The following is a 24090-nucleotide window of genomic DNA, read 5'->3' on the forward strand; positions in this document are numbered from 1 at the left end:
TTGTTTGTTGATTGGAAAATTCGTAAAGATATATAAACCATACACGCATTATCTATACAATTATATTTACATGTACAACAACAACAACAAAGTTTTAGTCCCAAAATGATTTGGGTAGTCGGCTAACATGAGTAGTCATAAGGAATCGTACTATATATATATATATATATATATATATATATATATATATATATAAAGACATAACAAAATAATCATATGAAAGAGTATGAAAAAGATGAGTAAAGTGAGAAAACGAAAGTAGAACATTTAAGACAAATTAATGGAGTTTTAAAAGAGAACCAATAATAAAATCCAAGAAAGTTTTGAGGGAGTGGTTAAAACGTTGGAGTAAATTAAAAAAAACAAAGGTTTGAGAAACTTTAGCAAAGAAAAATAATACAAATCATAAAACATTGGTGTTCTACAATAATAAAATTAAAAACGAAAATATAAATAGAAAGAATAATATACATGAATTATTCTATCCATCACTAATATTTAACCACTACAATTGGTATCCACAAGACTTAATTACCTGCCACTTTCCAAAAAAGAGGGCAAGTGTGAATGCACGAAATAGATTCGACGCCATAGCTACAACCAACATAGTCTGATATTATATTTTCATCAACAAAAGATTCACTATCTTCTTGGATTGATCGGTCATCATTCCATGGATGGGAGTCACAAGATCCTTTTCTTTTTATGGTCTCCAATTCCATTGCAACTTCCTTCATGGTAGGCCTTTCCTCTCCTTTTAACATCAAGCACCATTTAGCTAGATTAGCCATATGTTGTATTTCTTCAATCGTGTCCTTGCTTACTATGTTTATATCAAGGATGTCCAACAAGCGGCCTTCTTTCATCTTGAGAAGGAAGTGAATAGCGAAAAATTTCTCAGCTTCGGGCCTAGTGTTAGAAATTACCTTTTCCCTTGTCAATAGCTCCAGCAAGACGACACCAAAGCTATAAACATCGCTCTTTTCAGTTAGCTCACCAGTTTGCATATATTCGGGATCCAAATACCCTCGAGTTCCAAGCACCATTGTAGCAAATTGACTTTGATTTGAAGGAATCAATCTTGAAGCTCCAAAGTCGGTTACCTTAGCAATGTAACTTTCATCCAAGAGTATGTTCATCGATTTGATATCTCTATGAATTATTGGTGTTGAGATAGTGGTGTGTAGATACGATAGCACATTGGCAACTTCGGATGCTATATTTACACGCACATGCCAAATCATTATGGACGCTTTGGCTGCATCATTTAAGTGGTCATATAACGTCCCATTGCTGATGAACTCATACACTAATAGTGGTACTTCGGTCTCAAGACAACAACCTAGTAACTTGACTACATTTCTATTGTTGATTTGTGACAGAACAAGAACTTCATTGATGAATTGTTCTACTTGGTTTGGATCTACCTTGAGAGATTTTTTTATTGCCACAACTTGGTTATTTGGCAAAATTCCCTTATAAACAACTCCGAAACCTCCTCTTCCAATTATGTTTTTGTCACTATAATTGTTGCAGGCAGCTTCAAGATCTTGCATAGTAAAGATTTTTAACATATCAACATGTCGTCCGGAGAGTTTTTCATGTAAAAGTAAGCCACCATTTTGTCGAAAAAAACTTTCTCTCATTTTTCTGATTCGCCTTTTCCCATGTCTATTGTGCAAAATAAATCCAAACAGAAGCAAAATTATCATGCCACCACCAACACCTAGGAGATCAAAAAATGTCAGTAATGCAACAAATTTAGCTAGAGTGATTGGAATCTTGAAACAGGGGCCGTGTTGTTATATGCCCCTACTTGCCAAAGGCTAGGACCCAAAACTACCCAAAATCAAAATAATAATAACACGAACTTACGGAGTAATAAATAGACAACACAATTAATTTAGAGTTCGTTTGACATCACTGTGGTTTTCTGTTTTTTGTTTTTTAAAATCATATAATATATGTCATATAATGAATAAAAAATTAGTCAAACTTATTAAAATCATGATAATTTTAAAAACTGACAGCAAAAAAGTAAAAACACCTTTTTCTTGTTTCCTGTTTTTGGTTTTTTGTTTCAAAACAAATAAAAACAAAAAACAATGCCAAACAAGTCCTTAAGATAGAAATTTGTATAAGCAGTTATAATTTTTTACTTACCAACAGTTGTCAAGGCCGGCATAAGCCAAGGCTTTATATTAGAAATGCAGCCATGGGTTTTGGTTCCATTCCCGTGGTAACCCTTTGGACAAACGCAATAATAACTTCCAACTGTATTGATACAATACTCTGCTTTCTCACAATCATTCTCTCCCTTGCACTCGTCAATGTCTAATTAAAAAAAAAAAAAAAAAATAAAAAAAAAAAAAAAAAACCATCAATCGTAAAATCTTAAGTAACATTGTAGTTGTTAAGTAAAGCAAGTACTGTCTCCGTTTTTTATTATTTGCAACAAAGGATATTATTAGTGAAATACGTAGTATAAAATATTCTTTTGTTATAAATAATAAGAAACAAAAGTAGTAATTAAAAAAAAAAGGGCAAACAATAAGTTAATTTTATACCTACCTGTGCATCCATGAGGAAGGTAAGGGTTGCCTGAATAACCATCTGTGCAGTTGCAACGATACCCATTTTCATGTACAGGATCATAACAAACTGCGTTTTCTTTACACAAGCAACTCCCATCTTTTATCGCCGCTGAACAATTGTTTTGTCCAATAGTCCAACTGAATACTACGGGAAGCTGCAAGTTTCTGTAGTACTCCATAGATTGACTTAAATTTCGATGGTTAAATGTAAAAGCATCTTTTGCCACCGGAAATGCAACACTACATGGGTTAAAGTATATACAGAACTATGGTTGTTATAGCTTTCCGATACCATTACAACGTTGTTTACTCCACCGGGTATTGAGGCTTGACAGCACCCGACGCCAGAACATTCATCATCGATCACATCTTCTAGCTCCACGCATCTAGTCATACATCCCGTTTCATATTTCTTACCACCTCGATCTCCCTTAAACCAGGCATAGGTGTCACACCCTATAGCAAATAACATGTTTTTGGTGCTAGACATCGTAAATGTTGTGAAGTTGAACTCGATCATCACGCTGTCAAGACTCATGCTCTGGTTGTAACAATCGTAAGAAACATTAAATTCACTGCGGAGTTCTCCCTCTATTACTGAAATGTTAAGTACCTCCAAGTTGTCACCTAAAATTGGTGTAGGGGGGATCGTAGTTTCGTTACATGTGATCTGTAAGGATGTATCGTTATTTGGTGGTTTATAGTAACAACCGTCTTCAATACCGAAGGGGTAAGGAATGCTCATATTTCCACACTTCTCTGAACAGTTTGGGGCGATTACGAGGGGTGACACTACTTTAAATTCAAACCATACCTCACAAAATTTTATAAGATAGTCAAGAACATCATATATAAAAGCATAATTTAAATAGTTCAAATTTTTGTGAGGTATGGTTTGATTTTTTTAAGAGTTTGAGACCAATTTTTTTTTTTTTTAATAGTTGATTAATTTTAATTATGCTTATTTATGATGTTATTGACGACCGTATGAACTTTTGGGAGGATGGTTTGAATTTTTTTGAGTTGAATTTCGTGTATTTAAGTAGGTGATTATTGTATGTAACTAAATGAAGACTAATCTACTGCATTTGCCACATAATTTCAAATAGTCCCTAAACTATTGATGACTAGGCAAGGTCCCTAAACTATTGGCCGGGAATAGTACTCCTTAGTGGTTGAGGGACCAATTTGCCTCACTCAATAGTTGAGGGACTAAAATGCTACAAATACGTTAGTTTAGGTACCGTATTTGATCTTAACTCATAAGTAAAGGTGGACACAGGTCGTGCCGGCACGGGCCCGACACGGCACGGCGGCCCACCAGTGGGCCGTGCCGTGAACACAAAATTCGGAAAACGGCACGGGCACGGCGGGCGGCACGAGACCCGGCACGCCGGCACGGCACGGGCACGGCACGGCACGGCCCGTGCCTAGCCGTTGGAAGTAGCCGTTTTCCAACAGCTATAAAACGGCTCTAAAACGGCTATTTTTCCCACCTAAAATCCCTATAAGTACCTCATTTCTTCCTCTAAAATTTTCACAATTCATCAACTCATCTCTTCTCTCTTATTCTCTAATTTTCTTATTCTCTAATTCCTACAATCTTACTCTCTTTCTCTTTTGTGCAAAGAAAAAAAAATTCCTACTCTCTTATAAATTTTACATTTTTACTTTTATTAGTCTACTACCAAAATTATATAAAAAAAAAATAAAAAAAAAATAAAATTCTTATATTTACACTCGGGAAATTATAAATTAGGGAAAGCAATTGAAGCGTCATTGTAAGATCTAACTCAACTTTATTTTAATTTGTTATTGTTATTATTATTATTATTATTGTTGTTGTTGTTGTTGTTGTTGTTGTTGTTGTTGTTGTTGTTGTTGTTGTTGTTGTTATTGTTATTATTGTTGTTGTTGTTGTTGTTGTTGTTATTATTATTATTGTTGTTATTGTTTTCTTGGAAGTTGGAACAACTTAATTATATAAAAACTACTTTCTATTTTTATTGTGGATAATTTAGATTGTTAGTGAAATCTGTCTAAGGCGGGACTTGGGCTCTGGACAACGTCGTTCCTAACCTCTCCTACCTGGGATCTCATTGACATAAATAATCTACTATTATTATAATTATTTTTGAAAACTTAATTTATATAAAAACTACTTACTAATTCTTATTGCTATCGTTATTATTATTGTTGTCAATTGTTATTATTATTGTTATTGTTAATTTGTTATTTGTATTATTATTGTTGTTGTTATTATTATTAAATATCATGTCATCAAACCCGAACACTTCCTCCTCCTCTAGAAAAGCCAAGTCAAAACGTAGGGAATCACCAAACCCAAACACTTCAATGCCCCCCCTAACACCTTTCCCTCCCCTAACATGCCCTTTCACTCCCCTAACATGCCCTTTCCAAACACTTCCACCCCTTTCTTTCATCCCCAAACCACGGGAGGGCATGAACAAATGGATGATATGGCTCCTTGGACTATGTCTAGTTCGGGATTTCAACAAACCCATTTCTCACCTCATTTATACGGATCACAACATGAATTTTCTATTCCTAGTAACCAAGGTAGCCAAACACAAGCCTCCGGGTCGAGTGAACAATCCACCCAAATGCCTAACACCCAAAATCCTAACATATTAGAGTGGTGTACCGAAGAGGAATTTGCTCAAACCAACCGAAAGAGTGAAGTTTGGGCACATTATCAATTGAGTAAAAATGGAACCAAAGCCCGGTGTCGGACTTGTAGTAAAATTTTTTCGGCCGATACCAAGGGAGGGACGGGACACCTTAGTAGACATTCAAAAAGATGTGGTGGACCATCTAATGATCCAACCCAACCCAAAATTTCTCATTTCCATCCACAAGGCTTCACTTATAGTTATGAGAGAGATAGGGATGAACTTGGGAGAATGATTGTACATGCCGAACAACCTTTTCTTTTAGCCGAAAATGATGCCTTTAACAACTACATTAACCGAGCACTACAACCCAAACACAAAAAAATCTCCCGGAACACCGTTCGATCTGCTGCCATGAAGAATTATCAAGAGTATAAATTGAAATTAGTAAATGAATTGGCTAATCTTCCTAGTAGAGTTTCTTTAACTGCCGATGCATGGGATAGTGGATACGGACTTCACTATTTATGTGTTACTTGTCATTGGTTGGATAATGATTGGTTGTTACAAAAACGCATCATTCATTTTAAAATGCTTGAATACCCTTATACCGGTCTTAACATTTCTCATCATTTAATGGAAGCCATTGATGCATATAGTCTTAGGGATAAAATCATGTCTATGACTTTCGATAATGCAACTTCTATGACATATAGTGCGAATTTGGTTAAACCCCAATTGATCGATTTAGTATTAGATAGAGAAGCACTTCATATTAGATGCATTTGTCATGTTCTTAACTTGTGTGTGAAGGATGGAACACAAGCAATTGGTCCATTTTATCACAAAATAAGGAATGCTATTATGTCTATTAATAGCTCTAACTTGAGATATCAAGAATGGAAAGGTTTTTGCATGAAACAAAGGAGAAAGACTATAAAAATAGCACTGGATTGTCTAACTAGGTGGAACTCCACCTATGAAATGTTGAGTCGGGCAATCGAGTACAAGGTTGATTTAACACTTTTTTATAATATGAAATTTCCACAATGTGCTTTACTAGAAGATGATTGGGCTAATTGTGAAAAATATATGAATTTTTTACAATTACTATATAGTATGACACATTGTTTTTCTTCTGTATATAATCCTTGTTCCCATTCTTTTCTTAGCAATGCATGTTTACTTGCACAACTTTTTGCCGAACATCGATTACAATATGAATATCATGGATATCTTCCATCTATGGAGGAAAAATGGCGTAAATATTACACTGATATTCCTATGATTTATATTTTTGCTTCTATTTTAGATCCTAGGCAAAAATATGATGACACTTTTTTATTAATTGATATTTATTATAGTAACATGAATTTGGAAGATGATGTTGAAACTTTTAAAAATAAGGTGACTAATGAGTTTTTCTCTTTATATAGAGTTTATGAAAGTAAATATGGAACCGTGTCTCGATTTGCCCCTTCTCAAACATCCAAAAACGTAAGTAAACGGGCCAAAGGTTTATTTGCACAAGCTGCTAACATGATGTCCAAGTTTTCAGGTACGGAATCAACATCAACTAGGAGAACACAAAGCGATGTTTCGGAGTTGCAAATGTACCTAAGTTACGACTTCATGAAAGGCATGGGCGATGAAGAGAAGTTTGGCCTCGACATCCTTGATTGGTGGAAATCACAAACCATGAAACATCCAATTTTGTCGGCAATGGCTCGTGATATTTTTGCTATCCAAGTCTCCTCCGTTGCCTCCGAAAGAGCTTTTAGTGCGTCGGGACGGGTTTTAGACGATAGAAGAACAAGACTAAAACCCGAAACACTTGAAATGTGTGTTTGCTTCAAGGATTGGTTGGATGCCGAAACTCGTTCTCAAGATCGTACTTATGCACAAAACGACGACGATGAAGGAACGTCGACTTCTTTTAGTTCTCATACTTCTCAATCAACTCAATTGGCCGATGACCTTGAACCACAAGAAGACGAAGACGAAGACGAACAATAATAATTACATTATTACATATTTACATTATACACTATCATACAATTTTTGTATTATCGAACTTCGTATTCCGTATAATAAATGAAGTTATTCACCAAATATTGTACGATTTTTAATTATCATTAATTATTTGTATTATCGATTTATCGTACCGGCTACCGACATATAATAAACTAACTTATTCTTCAATTTTTTGTGTTTTCGAATTATCGCACTCGTAATTTTTTTTTATTATATGCATTGTTGTTTTTTGCTAAATTAATAAATTTTTTTTTATTTGTTTATTTAAACTTAAACATAATTAGATAAATAATTTATATAACCTTAATTTAAATAAAGTCGTTTAAAACAAAATATATTAACATTAACATAAACATAATTAATCACATTATTTATATAAAATTAAGTTGTACTAAAAATATATATATCGTTTTTTATTTACATTTATTATTTAAAAAAAAAAATTGGCACGGCACGGCCCGCTAGGCACGTGGGCCGTGCCGTGGGCTAGGGTGTGCCAAAATTAGGCACGACACGGCACGGCACGCCCCCCACCGCGGCACGGCCAGGCACGGCACGGCACGGCCCGTTGCCCATGTTTACTCATAAGATATGCAATATTTTTGGAAAAGAGATTACTTTCACAATATAAAATCTTTGATATTTTTGGACAGTTAGTGTATTTATATTTTATTACCTTGATAAATAAAATTTTATTTATGAAATGGAAAAATTGTTATTAAATCAACAAAAATGTCCAATCACATGACATTTTCATAATTATAGCAATAGCTACTGGCCCATATTTATTTAAAGGTTGTTGATTTATTTACAATTTTATATGAAGATGATAAACTTATATGTTTTCTTTCTTACCAGGCCCTTAGAATGATAAAGTTTCTCCATTGATTTTTCATTCCAAGTAAAATGGAGTTGTCATGAGCTAAATGTTGTAAAATGTAGTCTTTTGAATGATATAATTCCTAAGAATGACTTAGAGCTGATCACACTGAGCCCGGCCTGGCCCGACCGATTTCGGGCATAATTTTCCGGCCTGAAATCGGGTCGGCCCAGCCCGATTTTTAAAAAAGTTTGGACGGGTTTGGGAAATTGATTTTTTGCATTTTTAGTTGATTTTTTTGGCCCTGCCCGAAAAGCCCGTATGGCCCGACTAGTTTGGGCACACGTTTTCCAGCCCGAAGTTTGGCCCGACCCGGCCCGCCCCAGAAATGTGCAAATTTTTTTGACCTCGGCCCGGCCCGGCCCGCCCATTGATCACCTCTAGAATGACTAAAGTAAAGGTTTTAGGACGAAAATTTCTTCCTAAATCGTTACAAATATAAGATACTCCCTCCGTCCCTTTTTTACATTCCTGTTTGTAAAATTACACGGGAGTTAAGGAACTAAGAATAAAACAAATAACAATAAAATAAAACACAATGGGAAGTTCAAAACATTAAATGATGTCTTTGAGTAAAACAAAGATAGAAACTCCCTCTGTCCCCTTTTGATAGTCTCTTATGGGTTTTTTTTTCACGGGAATTAATAAACACAAATAAGAATAGTAAAAGTACATTGAAAAAGTAAATTGACATTGGGTATGCAAAAAATTAGAGAGAGAAAGTAATAAAAGTACATGGGAAAACAAAATTTACATGGGAAATTTAAATTTGCACAAATATTATTGTAAATTGGAGGGAATTTTGGTAAAAAATTAATATTAATAGTTGTTGGAAAAAGCAAATGGGGTGAACATTTTGGGACTAAAATTTGCCCATAAGGGACTATCAAAAGGGGACGGAGGGAGTAATATTTAATGATGTCATGTCATCAATCCTTTGCAAAAAAAAAGGACCAATAACATGCTCCTATTAGAAAATTATGAACCAATCATATTCATCTAAATTTAGGAGTGAGAATAGGAAAGTAAGAGTGAGAAAAAAGAGGGTAAATGCTAGGGGTACACATGGTGTACAAAAACATTTTATACACCACCAATTAGTTTTCGCCAACTCAACATTGAAGTTAGGGAAGGGGAAAAAAGAAGAGGGAATGGAAAAAAAATAAGAGGGAAAGAAGAGCGGCAAATTTTTCAGGCTGAGCGCCATTATGAGGAAGGTGAGCGGCAAAAATTTAATTGGGCACCAAACAATTAATGCATCAATTAATGGATGATACACAATTAAGTTATCATCTTCTCCCCCAAAATTTCATCTTTTTCCCTAAAATTCTTTGGAGAAGAACGAATAGTGAAGAGATTATTCAAGTGTGGATATCAATTTTGTTAATTAGTTACAAGTATTTGCTGGTAATCTTGTTTGTTGTTGAATTATTTCGTTTAATTTTCCTAATTGATGATTTTGATAATTTAGGGTTTTCATTGTTTGATTTTGAAGAAATTGATTTTAGGTATATATTAAAAGTTTTATAAAGATAGATTTGAAAGGGTAAATCTTTTAGATTAATAGATTGATTTGTATGTTGGCTTTGGTTTTGTTTATTTTATAATTGTTTCTTGTGAAATGTTATTTAATTGCAGGAGTGTTTCTGGGTTCCATTGTAATGGAAGCAATTGTTAAACGGAATCGAGCGAGGTTTATTTGCTGTCAATATTTTATAGAATCTGTTTGTTGTATTTAAGATCATTTTTTCAATAATAAATTAAAATATTATTTCATAGTATCTTTTTATTTTTTTTTATTTTTTAGCATCTGAAATAAAATACAGTAGTGTGTTTGACATTGTGGCAGTGAAATGGAAAGTGAAATTTGTTAGATTGATAGAACGACAATTATTCTGGTTTTATACAGTTTAATTCTTCCTATCATTAAGACCTTTTTTTACTGTTCTATGTTTAGGAACTTGAGGATGAAGGTGAGGGGGATGATACTTTTGACAATGGTATGTTTGGTGAAGCAAACTAGTCTTATGGAGTGTGAATCCGCAACACCATACTAGTAATTTCAGCTCTGTTTACGGTGGTCTAGTCCACTATGGATCAGTTGAACCTTGAGGCATTTACTAGCACAACCCATACGGAGGATTAAATCAAAGCCTCGGTGGTCAAATATTTCAACAGTCTGGAACAACTTTGAACTTACGTAGTTTTGGTAGAGGCGTTCCCAGACAAATCGTCATGAGTTCTAAAAATAGTTCTCAATTAACAATCGAATGTTAATCGATCCCCACATCCATCCAATGTTTCTGAATTGAATGACTAAGTAATATGTTAGATATAAATAAGTAAGCAAATATTTTTTTGATCCTGTAGATACTATTTTGATGTTGTTTAAACTTGGAAAGATATTGTTTTATGTAATTTGATACTCTGAAATTCAGAAAGATTTTGCTTTTGTAGTGGGAGTCTCATAATTTCGGATTTAAAGAAATCAGACCTCGAATTGCTTTATTGACGATTGGTAACATTAGTATTTAAAACGACTAATTTTTATTGGGATACATTTGTAATTTGATGAAGGTGAATAAAAAATAAAATTATATAAAAAAAGAGTAAATGTAGTTAGGATTCAAACACAGATCACTTATATTCAATAGGAAAGCATTGACCAACTACACCAGGGGGTATCAGCACGTATGTTATTGTATTATTTATTAATTTGTACCGTTTATATTTATGTCAAATGAATTGTATGATTCTATTAACGACAATATGATTCCTTAAATGTTAATAAGACACTTATTAATACTAGTTGTGGTGCACGCGCGCGATGCGCGCGCAGCATTTTGGTTATCGGGATAAATAAATCAAATATGAATCAATAAGTCGAATGAACTGACAACATTATATAACAATCCTTTAATTTAGTATTAACAAGTTGAATGTCTAAATTTCCTATTGAAAAACATTTAAGATGTTGGGGTGATAGATATATCAAAATAATAACAATGTGTTAATTAATAGGATTTGGTATGTAAATATCTTAAACAATAACCCATGTAAAATGTGGGAAGCATTCAATATTGTTGGTTATTGAATTCACTGGAAAAACTATCGTTGATTAAATGAACTAGATCTATTTTCCTTTTTTTTTTTTTTTTTTTTTTTTTATTTTTTTTTTTACAAACACGAAGGAATTTAATAAAACGAAATAAGCCAAATTAAATATGTTTGGTAAATGAATAATATTCATTTTGAGATATTTGGCGAACTATTGAAAAGATTTAAATGTGTTTTATTTAATATAGATGATTATTTCAGATTGCCGAGTGAAATTATTATATGGCGTTTGTATATGTAACATATTAAACTGAACAATTAAGAAAGAAACTTAGATTCTATTTTTGGAAAATGCTTATGTAGTTGATATGTATAACAATATCGGATAATAAGATGTTTTGATTTAAAGTGTCTTTTTGGTTTACGTGTATTATATGAAACAGTACAATTTTTTCGTCTTGCATGCTATGAAAGACATTCGAAGAGACACACTAAAAGTGACGGCTTGACTCTTTAATGGCCATCAACCTCTATCCCTTTTCTGTATTGAAAAGGCCCTTTTATTTAACTTTCTATCTTCCATTTTCTTTGCCAAGGTTTGAGTTCTCTATATTCATAAACGTCTTTGCATTTCAATCTCCTTTCTTCCATTTTATTCTTGAATTTCTCCATGGCAGGGAGTGATGATGATTCCATTTTTGATGATTGGTATCGCAATTTTCTTGGTAAAAGAAAAGATAATTTGAGGGGGCAATATTTTGCAGCGGCTGAAAACCGGTTGGAAGCTACCAAGAAGCTGGACATGTTAATGGGGGAGATGAAGGATGTTGATGCTCAAATTGCTAAGTGTGATGAAGTAGCTCGAAATAGGAAGAAGGATAAGAAGCCTAAAATTGGGAGCTCTTTTGACTGTCCAATTGAAGTTGATAGTGATAAGGACGAAGAACCGATGAGGATGGGAAAAGTTGTGGGTTTTAGAGGGCCAACATGTAAAAGCAAGGGTGAGTGTAGTAAGTTCAATGAGATTCAAGCTGATGGTGTTGAAAGTGGGGAGGCCGATATAGATCTAAGTGATGAGGAGACCGTTGAGAAACAAGTCATCCCGTCATCAGTTGTTGCTCGGGTTGGAGAGGTTCAACAACAACCTGCAATTCAAGAAGGCAATGCCAATGTAGTTCAAGGAGGGCAACCACAACCACAGCAAGGAGGGTCAGAGGACGAGGACGAGGACGAAGAAGATGATGAGGAAGGAAATGAGGAGCAGCGAACTGAAGAGGATACCTCGGAGGATGATTTTGGTGATCCATACCATTATCACTCCCCTAAGGTCTCTCATAGTGATGATGATGCATATGGATTTAATTCAGATTAGAGCCATTAGTTAGATTAAGTTATTAGTAATTTAGAAATTATGTAGTTGTTAAAGTACTCTTTATCCTATTTTATTGTTCTAAGTATTGGCTTCAATCCATTTTTGTTATGCTTGTAAGGATTGGATTCCTTCGTTTATATAAGGAATCTGTTTTGGATATTTAGTAATATAAGGTGTATGGATATCTTGGTTGGAATTTGCTATTCAGTTTTTTAATTTGAAGTGTTTTGCTTGAAATATGTTGGCTGCAAATTTGATCTGAAATGTGTGATATATTTTGGGTGAAATATTTTGTTCTTCAATTTGGTAGTTACACTGATAGTACTTGAAGTAAAATGTAATTAGATTTATTATTCAAATTGATTCCTAACTTGGAACCAAATTGATGTAGTAATTAAAAACCATGGTATCATTTTGCAGTCTTTGAACATCTTAATTAGAACATGCTTGGCCTATTTCAAGGTCATCACTCAACACCAAATAAGCCATCACTAAGGAATATAGGACATAAAAGTAATAATTGCTTGACCTGAAATTTGTTGGTCATCATGCTTGCATAAAAAAGTACAGCCATAAGGTCTTAGTTTTGAAGTTAGGCATGATAACCATACATAAGTTGTTATGCAAGTATACAAATTATATAAAAGTTCACATGGCAGAGCATTTAAGGAGTACAAAATCATTTCCAGTGACTTGTGCAAAAGGAACCTACTATTGTTTCAAAAGGTGTTCAGCAAGAACACGTTCAAAATGACAAGCAACTCTTGTTCGATATAACGTGTTCTTACAAGAAGCCTTAGTTCTTAGCATTCATGACTTATTTTGGAGAAACTGATTCGACATTCTTGACTTCTTTTGGAGCAGCTGTTTTGGCAATCATGACTTCTTTCGTGGCAACTGATTTGGCATTCACGGGTTCTTCTGTAACAACTGATTTGATAACCCATTTGAGGTAGCCAACCCTTTTGATTGCACCTGTTGGCCCAACTTCAACTTTCACTGGTTTTTCTTTAAGTGCAGCAGCTAATGTGTCAAAGCCATCCCAGCCTGATATCTGCATAACAAAGAAAAACAGTTAATTAAGGCGTGGTCTGGTTTACTTTAAAGTATGGACAATAGGTAATTAACTAAGAGCAGCATATTGAATGTTTTTACCTTCTTTCAATCAGTTCTGCTTCTTTCAGGCCCAATAATTTTTCACACTGCTTCCCATATGCAGTTAACCGAATTGTTGCAGTATCATCGGCTGCATAGAAGGTGATACTGACCCTGTAAGAAGTCAGGTATAGTTAGCAATAGAACAGGATGCAAGTTATGATGTTAGTGAAATGGTATTTCACCTCTTTTCTGTAATGCAAGTATCGTTGCACTTATCACAGTAAAATTTAGCTGCGTCAACATTGTCACAGTGGTTACCAAAAACGCTGCATCCAACATAAGCAATAATATCCTCTTTCCGTGCAGTTGGTATTGCGATTTTGAGCCAGTGGCGCTCATGTGCAGTAGTTGTTAGAGGCTATAAGTGCAGAAATTAACATCAAAATAATTCATTGAATGTAATATTTATAGGATGTAATCTCCATATGTATAAATAATGAAAATTTCATTACTGTTTTCTTCTTCAGATCTTCAACTGAAGTCAGGACATTTGAGCTGCTAACTTCCCTGGACTGTAGTTGGTGCGCCACATGATTAGCAAGGCGATCTTCATTTTCCAGCACCCTGTCCCATACAAAGTTGCAACCATTACTCAAGTATTTTTAAAACAAAATAGCTTTAAAAATTATACTCAAGTATCTTGAAAGCAAAATAGCTTTAAAAATTATATGAACTTACCAATCTTTCAGTGCACTAACTTCAAGACCTGCTGGATCGGGATCAATTACTCTGGACATAGAAGATGCCAAGGAGAATCCTATGCAACGAAATAAAAAATAAGCCATAATATAGTTAAGTTTCATGATTCTAGTATTTTGAGTAGGAATTAACCTCCATGGGTGGCTGCCTTCAAGTGTCGGAAACTGACCATCAGGAAAGATTCACACCAAGAAGCTAATTTGGCACACTCTTTAGTAGCTAACTCTCCATCACAGAAATAACAAGAGCATCAGCCATCCTGCATATATATCAAATCATTATTAAAAGAAAACATATAAATAAGTTTCATTTGCTTGAATGTATCTGTTAATGTGTAATAACCTTTGCACACTGGCATCCACAACAACAATGTCTCGTACATCAAATTCATAACCATTGCTTGTTTTTTTCTTGCGTGTGTCTTCCAAATGCACAATGACTCCAAGAATATCTACACATAAGCCACATAATAAGGGTTAAGAAGTAAGCTGCAATAGAAAGAAAAATACCACAGTACATAATATATATTACCATAGCGATCATCTTCATTGCTTGTAGGTGGGACTTCAGCAATGGGAGTGTATTTTGGCATAATAGGACCAGAATTGGGATTGAGTGATTGAATTGCTGTTGTGCCTCCAAAAGACAGGTAGTAGTCACCTTCTTTGTGACGAAACATGGGATTGGTATTCCTGATTGGTGCATCTAATATGATGTATTCTTTCTGGTGCTCCAAAACAGTCTTAAAGTTCTCAATGTCATCTTCAAACAAAGTCCCTCTCATTTCATTCCCCTAACAACACACCATTAAAATGTATCAGAACATGTCTAATTTCTTTAGCTAACTACACAACAAAATTCAGAGCATTATATATACCTCATCATCTTCAAATACAAGCTTCTGGAAAGCTTTCTTGCCTTTTGGATATTTTGCAGGAGACTTCTCCTTCACCTTAACCTTAATCTGGTACCTCTTGTTTTTGGGAGTTAGCTTATCGAGAGGCACATATTGAGGTTTCATCTAGTTCATTTACACACAAGAAAAGGTTATTTCATACAATTTAACAATCTTATAGGTTGTATAGAATCACTTGACTTGAGATTATTAGTGAACCTTGTTCCAAAATGTTGATAAATTTTGTTCATAAATCAAGGTATATAATTTATGATGTGCAATTTAACAAAGAAACATGTTCTTTAACATTAGCTAAATAATTATACAAAATTTGGTTAATAAACTCTGTATGAATATATTTTTCTGGAATTTGTAACACATATATGATCAAAATTGAAAAAGGAAAAGGGTTTTAGATGTATCAGTAATTTTCCTTAGACAAATAAAATACATCCTAAGGAGCACTAAATTTCTGAATTAGCAATAATAATTAAGTTTCAGTTTCGCAAATACGCCCAGTAATGTAATCAGAAAATATCACATAAACTAACAGTGAAGTTGATGTTTTTTACATAAATGAAATACACCCTAAGCAGCACTAAATTTGTTGAATGTAGCAGTAATAATTTAGTTTCATTTTTTAAAATAAGTGCAACAATTTTATTAGACATGTCAATTAAGAAAAACATGTGGAGAATGTACAATATACTCCAATATACAATCCATTCCATACTCCGTAATTCCGTAGTATCTAGCAGCGTAATGAGTATAAGGCTAGGAACTTAACCAATATATGGTCAGAGAAACATTTATTAACACTAAGTATAGAAGTGCTATAGTAACAAGAAGTGCAGCAAAGATACTAATAAAGTAATAACAATCAACACCATTAATGAAGTCATGCTATTTATTGAAGACATGTAAGAAGCAAATTCTGTAAAGAAATGAAAACAAGAACATTAATGCACATACCTTAACAATTGAAAAGTATGAGCTACCAGCTGTAGAGATACTATTTTTTTAAGAAAGAATTGAGATAAGCATTTTGAAAGCGAGAAAGTTCTTTTAAATAGAACAAGGACAACACGTAAACTCACTTTTTTAAAAAAGGAGAAGTCTTCTGATTGGCTGAGAAGTCATAGTGTGTATTGTCCAGTGGAAATAAACTTACCATGATGATACTTGGTTAACCAATAGATATTTCACTGCTGAAATTTTATTGGGACTTATGAATATTGCAAAACTTTTTGGTTTACATCTCTGTTAATTCTTGGAAGTTTAAAAATAGTTTTTTTGAAACTGAAGCTTTTTAGTTTATTATTTGTTTAGTATAATTTGAACAAGTCATTTTTTTAAGATACTTCTTGGGAGATCATCAAATATATCTGTTTTTAAAATTAGTCTCGTAGCATAAAATATATGTAGTCTTATATTGCACATTATATGCTAAGCAAATAATATATGTAATATGCAAATGAAAATTGATTTATAAATATCAAAATAGTCATTCCATATACGGAACAATTGCAGACAATGTATTGTTATTGCATAGCAAGTTCAAGGTGCCTATGAAAAGGCCACAAAAAATAACATGTTCATAGTACTTCCTGTATAAAAGAGCAGGAAAAAAAATGTGTTGTTATAAAATGATCAGTAAAGGAAGAAATCAAAAAAAACTTATCTGACCAATGTGTGTTCATGCCAAAAAGAACTACTGCTATAACCTACAATCTGCAAGTGTTCAATGCTGTGCCAAATGAGAAGCATGCATCACCAATGCCTGGAACAACTGCAGAACAAAGACACAAACATAAGTCTTCATATAATATGGTAATTGATAGTCAAATTGTTCTAGATGTATATATAAAAGAGTGCATATCATAAATTCAACCTTATTTAGAATCACTTTAGTTAGATGATATTGGCTAGCCTCAAAACCTCATAAGACACGATGTTTCGAACAACCGTTGATGTGACAGAATCAGATTGCTGAGTTGTATACACTGTCACTTCTTTAGACTTTTTTTGCACGTGAGAGAGCAACATACAGTTGACCATGTGAGAAGCATGGGTTTGGAAGGTATACTAAAACACGACTGAGAGTCTGCCCCTGAGACTTGTTTATAGTCATAGCAAAGCTGAGTTTAAGAGGAAATTATTTCCGTTCAAACTGAAAAGGATACTTAGAAGAAGCTGAAGGCCTTAAGTTTACGCGTGGAACAAAATAAAATATTCCTTTATAATGTCCACTGGCTATTTCACAAATAATTGAATTAGGAAGAAAGTGCCTACAAATAAGGCGAGTACCATTACACATCCCCTTTGATGGTGCCAGATTGCGTAGTAAAATAACAGGACTGTTAACCTTAAGCACAAGTTGATGCGGACTCATCCCTCCTGGGCAAAGTGTGTTCAGAAATTCTATTGGATAGAGGCTGCTATTATCATCAAGGATTGAATCATAGCTTAGATAGACAGTAGGAATGCCAGGAAACTGTTCAATTAAGTAGTCATTTATGGCATCAACTTCCTCATTCATTGGTGTGAGGATTGCTCTTTCATTGAATATGCCACTATCAAATGTTGGATTTGAAATTTCTGGGAAAATCATTGCAGTTAACCCAGAAATTGAATCCTCATTTGCAGCTATATTCTGAACTATGTGTTCAGGTAGCTATACATAAGCACTTTCATCTGATTGTAATTGGCCATTCCCCAAGGCTAGGAGGAAAGCTGAATAAGGTAAGTCTTCTTTAGCTCTGATGTTCTCTGTTAATCAAAATTTGACTAAAAGGGGCCAAATGTAAGAGCTCACACACTAACACCAACAACCTCTCTTTGTGAACGACGAGGTAAAATTGGCAAAACTTGTCTAAAATCTCCCCCAAAGACAATTACTTTGCCACCAAATGGCTGATCAGGATGGCAGAGATCGCGCAACAACAAATCCAAAGATTCTATGTTCTCTTTACGAGCCATGGACGCTTCATCCCAAATTATCAGGGCAGTAGCTTTAATTAAAGCAGCTAAGCTTCCCTGTTTTGGGACATCACAAGCGAGTGACATCTCTGAATCAAGTGGAATTTTAAACCTGGAGTGAGCTGTTCTGCCAGAGGGAATATTAGAAGCAGCTATGCCTGATGTCGCTGTTGGCAGCACAATCTTGCCTGCCAAACGTACTTCAGCATATAAATCATTGTAGAGAAATGTCTTGCCTGTCCCACCTGGCCCATCAACAAAAAAACAACCAGGTTTCTCTTCATTGACATGAGCCATAATGCTATTGAATGCATTTGCTTGAGCTTCGTTGAGCTTCTCTCGACAATGAATGCATTCTAGAGGAATTGGTGCTTCAAGTGCATCTTTGATATCCTTTGTAATGCGTATTTCATTACTGTCTTCTTCAATCAAATGGCCTAGGCCAAAATCTTCCAACGACTTTCCCATGGCTTCTAAGTTTTTCTCAAGGTCTCTTACAGTTAGCCTTATCACTTTCTCTTGATGGTTGGAATTTTGATATGCAAAATCTTCAGAGAGTGAAGTATAAAACTGCAGCCAGAGAGCATTTCGGTTACTTGGTTGGCAGAAGATCAACGCAGTTGCAAACAGCTGCCTCAGTGCAGAAGGCATCTGTGCTTCTGATGCTTCCTGCAAACATAATGTAACTACATTGTCTTGTTGAAATAACCCGAGCTTGATTGCAGCTTCCTAGAAGGTAGGGTAGAGCACACCATCTACAGTTCTAAGATGATCAAATGAGATAGGACTAATGACTTTACGAAGCAATAAACTTAAGAAGAAGCGTTCTCCTTCTACAGGACTCACAAAAGCCATTCGTCCAACATTTTTTTTTGTAACTTCTTTTAATCCATATTTTTTTGCTAGCCTCCCACCTATAATGTGCAATTATTTCAGTGTATCGATACCCTATGCCTCCAGGGGTGTTTGCGTTTAGTCTAAAGAATTCTAGCAAAGCAGTAGTACTTCTCTTTTCATCTTGCACAACAGAACCAAGCTGTTCATGAGACCTCATATAAATAGTTTACATATTTGGTAAGTGCACTAGAAGGAGTTGTACAGAAGTAGTCATCTCAAAGAGATCAAATCCAAATATTCTCCAAGCCGCCTCACATGGTGCAACCCATCTATCAGACTGGAAAGCATCAATCTCATCAACACTTTGATTTTGTTCACCAACAACATTAAAAGATACACGATCATGACCTTTGTACACATATTTGTACAGGTATTTGACTGCTTGAATAGTTGAACATGCTTCAACATTTAAATGGCAGTCAAATAGCATAGATAAATATGGATTATAAGGTATAACCCAGCGGTTATCAAGATTAGCACCGCGAATTCTTACATGCTCACCAGTGTTCCTTCTTCTGTACATGGGAAAACCATCTTCATTTGTGGTAGTCTCTTCTAAATATGGTTTAGGGTAGCTGTACTTACAGAGAACTTCACTGCCATGATCTTTTTTCATGCATGCACATTTAGGATTTAAACTACCACATGGACCATGCATCATGTGGCCAAGAACAATTTTGCGTAACTGAGGACATTCAGTTGAAGGGATTTCTGCAGCAACGAATTTGTCATAATCAGAAGGCCCCTTTAGCTTGTATGCATCTTCCAAGATAATTAAAAAGTGAGCATGGGGTAGACCCCTCTTTTGAAATTCCACAACATAGACCATAGTTGCAACTTTTCCAAAGACCATGTCTTCCATTATTTTTTTCTTCAGAGCTATTAACTTTGCTCTGAAAACCCGAGCAACAATGTCTGGCCGATCACAGGTAACTTCTCCAGGAGCTAGCTCAGCTGTGATTTCAGGCCATTTGGCATTACACGTCATCGTTACAAACAAATCAGGCTTGCCAAAGCGCTGCACACGGGCCATTGCATTTAAGTACCTTCGCTTCATATCTCGTGGATCACCGATGAAGGTTGGAGGCAATATCACTCGACGGCCAATGTTGTTAGCACTTGTTTCTCCATCCTCAACTGTATCCAAAATACCTTGGTACAAATCAGCTCTTATTGTCTGCTGATTTCGTCTAAAAAAATCGAGCCTTGTGTTCTCAATTTTAACATACATATCCACAATGTATTGTTGAAAACATCGTCCTCCCCAAAGAAGCATGTTCCCTGGCCTTATCTGTATCTTGGAATAGTATTCCCGAGGGGATATATGCCTTTTAGAGGTGCCTGAATTGTCTGCTGCACCTGTATGTAGACAACAAAATGGCAATTAATTTGGCTATTTAGGCATGCTAAGATATAAGACAACATAATTTGAATTAGCTATTATTGAGCACGTACGTTTTGCTTCCTCTGCCAACAGGTCCTCTTCAGTATGAACAGCACATGAAGAAACAGGGTTAATATCCATTATAGCCTTTTTCTGTGCACCGACATAATCCTTCCTAAGTCCTTGTGTCCAACCACAATCACCACTTGGAAATAAAAGAGGATATTGTAATGGATCGTAACATCCATAATAGTGATATATCCGATGAGGCACAGTGGATCTCCCTGATACAACTATGTATGGACTGTTAGATTCACTGGAAGACGCGTTCTCTGGCTATATAGCAGCCACTTCATCAGTTGAAGGTGCATTATACACGCGCTGATCTAGAACTGTGCTCTGGTTGATGATTATTTGTGTAGTTTCAGTTACAGTGAGTTCTCGTAAGGATCTGAAAAAGCGAGCATATGGATTTACACTCATGACACGCATTAGAATGTTTACTATGTCTTCCCTCACTTCAGGGAAAATTTCTGTTCTGCGCGTAGCTTCATAATGTGCATCATAAAAATAAAGCTGAAGGTATTTAGGAACTTCATTCTCAGGCAGTAAATCTGGCAAGTGGTGATAAATTTGGCCATGTAATAAGAAAACAAAGATTCCTTTCTCAGAGCTAGCATTAGTTTTGCCTCCAAGCGAGCAAAATGCAAACAAGTTATTATACATACGAGCATATTTTCTGAAATGCAATGAGTCTTCACCTTGAGATGTGAAAAGCCGATGTAACTCAGGAGGAATGTTATTTGTAGCAATTCTAATACTCCCATTGCCACAACAAAAGTGAAGCCATTCATACTGAAATTTCTTAGCTCCACATTTAAGACAATAATGAGGCACTTCCAACTGTAAAGATGTCAATGGTAGTGGCTGACCGATAGCAGCAGCTGGTTCATCTAGAAAATAAGATACTAAAATCATATTCCTACTAACACTGGGAAATTTTAGGCAAAAGAACTGAAGGTAGACTCACTAATTTTTTTCTTCTTAGGCTGGTTTTGTTTGCCTTTAACCCCTTTTTTTTTGTTAATGTTTCTCAGCGCACCCTGTGCACTGGTTTTGCCATATTCACTATATACACACAGATCAACAAAGAAGTTAGTGTAAGCACGGCTATAAAATAGAAATAAATGCACTCCAATATTTAAGGTGTCACAACCTTACTGAATAATCTACTGAAAGACTTGTTGTTGTCTGTAAAGTACCACAAGCAGCAGTTCCTACTTCTATTAAGAAACCCAAGAGAAGATTGTTAGCCAGTGTTTGCAAACCTTAAAACATAAGAAAGTGCTACCTGGTTACCTTTTTTTTTCCCCTTAGATTGCTTTGTATTTTTTTTGGAAGATTTTGCTTTGGTGCCTCTATTTTGTCAAGCTCCTTGTGCACTGATTTCACCAACCTCACTAAATGTACAAATGCAAGGACAAATCCTCAAAGCAAAATACATCCACAGTACATAATACTGATGATAAATTTAGAACACAAATTCTAACCTAGCTGAAACTGGTTCAGAAAGAGCATCAATTGCTCGTGAACGCTTGCTAGAACGTTTCCTAACATACTCTGCATATCCAGGTTCCTTATCTGGAAGCCCAAATGGTTAAGTATCAATGACAATTGCAATGGTCATAATAGTGTTAAGTGCAAATCAATCCTAATATAAAATCTGCTCTAATGTAAACAGTTCCTTTTTTTTAAAAAAAATGTTGAATTAGTTTTCCAACCCCTTAGCTAAAATGTACATACTCATTTAAATAATCACGCTTGTCTAAAATCTCTCTTGTAGCAATAGCATATATGAGCAAGGCCTGCAAATAAAGTGTTGATTCATGCTTAGTAAATCTAGTTAAGCATGAATATGAAACAAATAACAACTGACAGTTGAGAAGTAGCAACAAGCCAACCAAAATATATACCAAACATAACATCGATAATTTCATTTAAGTAAAACAAACATAATGTAGTACATAGAACATTGCTGCTGAAAACGAAACTATTACACCCCATAGCTTAATAAACTAAAACATAGAGAAGACAAATAAAAGCTACATAGACATTAGAAAGTCTAAAACGCAAAATATTTAAGCAGCAGCATAACCCTAGCAGTCTAGATAAGTCAGGGATATAAGGACTCTAATTTAAGTCTTCCTACGCTTAAAAATTGTTTCTAAGTCAGCTGGGATTGGAACAGATATAGCACTTGGAAGCGAAGCAGAATGTGCTCTAGGCCGGTTACTAAAAGAAGATGAAGCCTTTGGCTTGCGAGGGGCAGCCGGAGGCAATGCAGGAGTTGGAATCTTGGTTCCACCAGACTTGGGTGTCACACAGTTTGCTTCACCAAGGAAAGGAGCTAGATGCAAGTCTCCTTGCTTGCCTAGAACGCGTTCCCTTACAGCCATATAACTTTCTCTAGCCAATGAGCATTTGATGCCAGAGTAAACAACATTGCCATAGTTCAGGTCCACTATGTCCACATTGTAAAAAGCACGCAGAAACTTCACGCCTCTCCTTGCAGCATCTTGCTTCGCACCCTTACAAGTCCCATTCAAAGAGCTACAAATGCACTCCATTCCAACACTGGAAGGAGTGTATATTGTCAGCCAGGACACCCACTTATTTGCAGCAAGCTCAGTCACTTCTATGCCAGAAATCCTAGCCTTAGTTGCTACTGCAACAACACGGAGAACATCAACGTAGTCAATGGTGATGCAGTTGGCACTTTGTTTCTTGACTGGGATCGCAGGCCATTTAGTTCGACCACTCACTGTGGGCTTATTCAGTGATTCCAAGGAAATGCGCTTCATTTCATACAAGAAGGCACACTAATCCAACTTGTAGATATTCTCTGAAGTGATGTCAAGAATATGCAACCCATACTGAGCTCTTAGGAAGCGAATAGTTTGCTCAGCAGCATTTTCACGAGAAGCATCCAGTGTAGTAGCAACACCACCTTCAAAGATGTAAGGTGACAGGATACAATTAGTGACCAGCTTTAGGTTGACAGCATTCCCATCATCACCTGCAAGGGAGTAGGTCGGAGCAGGCAACCTCAAGAACCCAACAACCTGGTTGAGTAAGCTCTGGAAAGAAATGGCTACTTTGAGTGGTTCTAACCCCATAACCTGTGCGAACGATTAATGTATCACATCAGAAGGTAGTCTACAGCCGGAGCCAGGTAGAGCCAATGATAACCTTACATTGCAGCTCCAACATCTCAGCTAATCTTAAAATAAACTACATCCCTAATCAACAAAAACCTCCTAATAACCATAAGACATAAGGATACACATTTAAGGGTAAGACCAACAATTTAGTGACACATGCCTTAACAACTAACAAATTCAACTAACAACAACAGATACATGTATATTAGGACAACAACAAATAAATGTTTAAGCACAAACCATCACAACAAACAACATACAACCTTGTAGGGACCAACAGCAATAGC

At 35.4% G+C, this 24090-nt stretch overlaps 1 protein-coding gene and 1 pseudogene across 1 annotated transcript; both read right to left on the bottom strand.

Moving 5' to 3' along the window:
- Positions 1-527: 527 nt before the first annotated feature.
- On the bottom strand, positions 528-11849 carry LOC145581357 (wall-associated receptor kinase 5-like; annotated as a pseudogene).
- A 6284-nt stretch (positions 11850-18133) lies between these two features.
- LOC145581358 (uncharacterized) lies at positions 18134-23443 on the bottom strand. Its single transcript, XM_081638379.1, has 8 exons — positions 22792-23443; positions 22133-22223; positions 21685-21752; positions 21015-21535; positions 20654-20918; positions 19401-20557; positions 19209-19337; positions 18134-19030 (listed from the first exon to the last, which is right to left on the bottom strand). Exons 1-8 carry the CDS (start codon positions 23441-23443, stop codon positions 18134-18136), a joined length of 3780 nt encoding a protein of 1259 aa, XP_081494505.1.
- Positions 23444-24090: the final 647 nt, after the last annotated feature.

This window comes from Chenopodium album, chromosome 15 (genome assembly GCF_948465745.1).
Source record: "Chenopodium album chromosome 15, dcCheAlbu1.1, whole genome shotgun sequence".
In the NCBI taxonomy this organism is placed as follows: Eukaryota; Viridiplantae; Streptophyta; class Magnoliopsida; order Caryophyllales; family Amaranthaceae; genus Chenopodium; species Chenopodium album.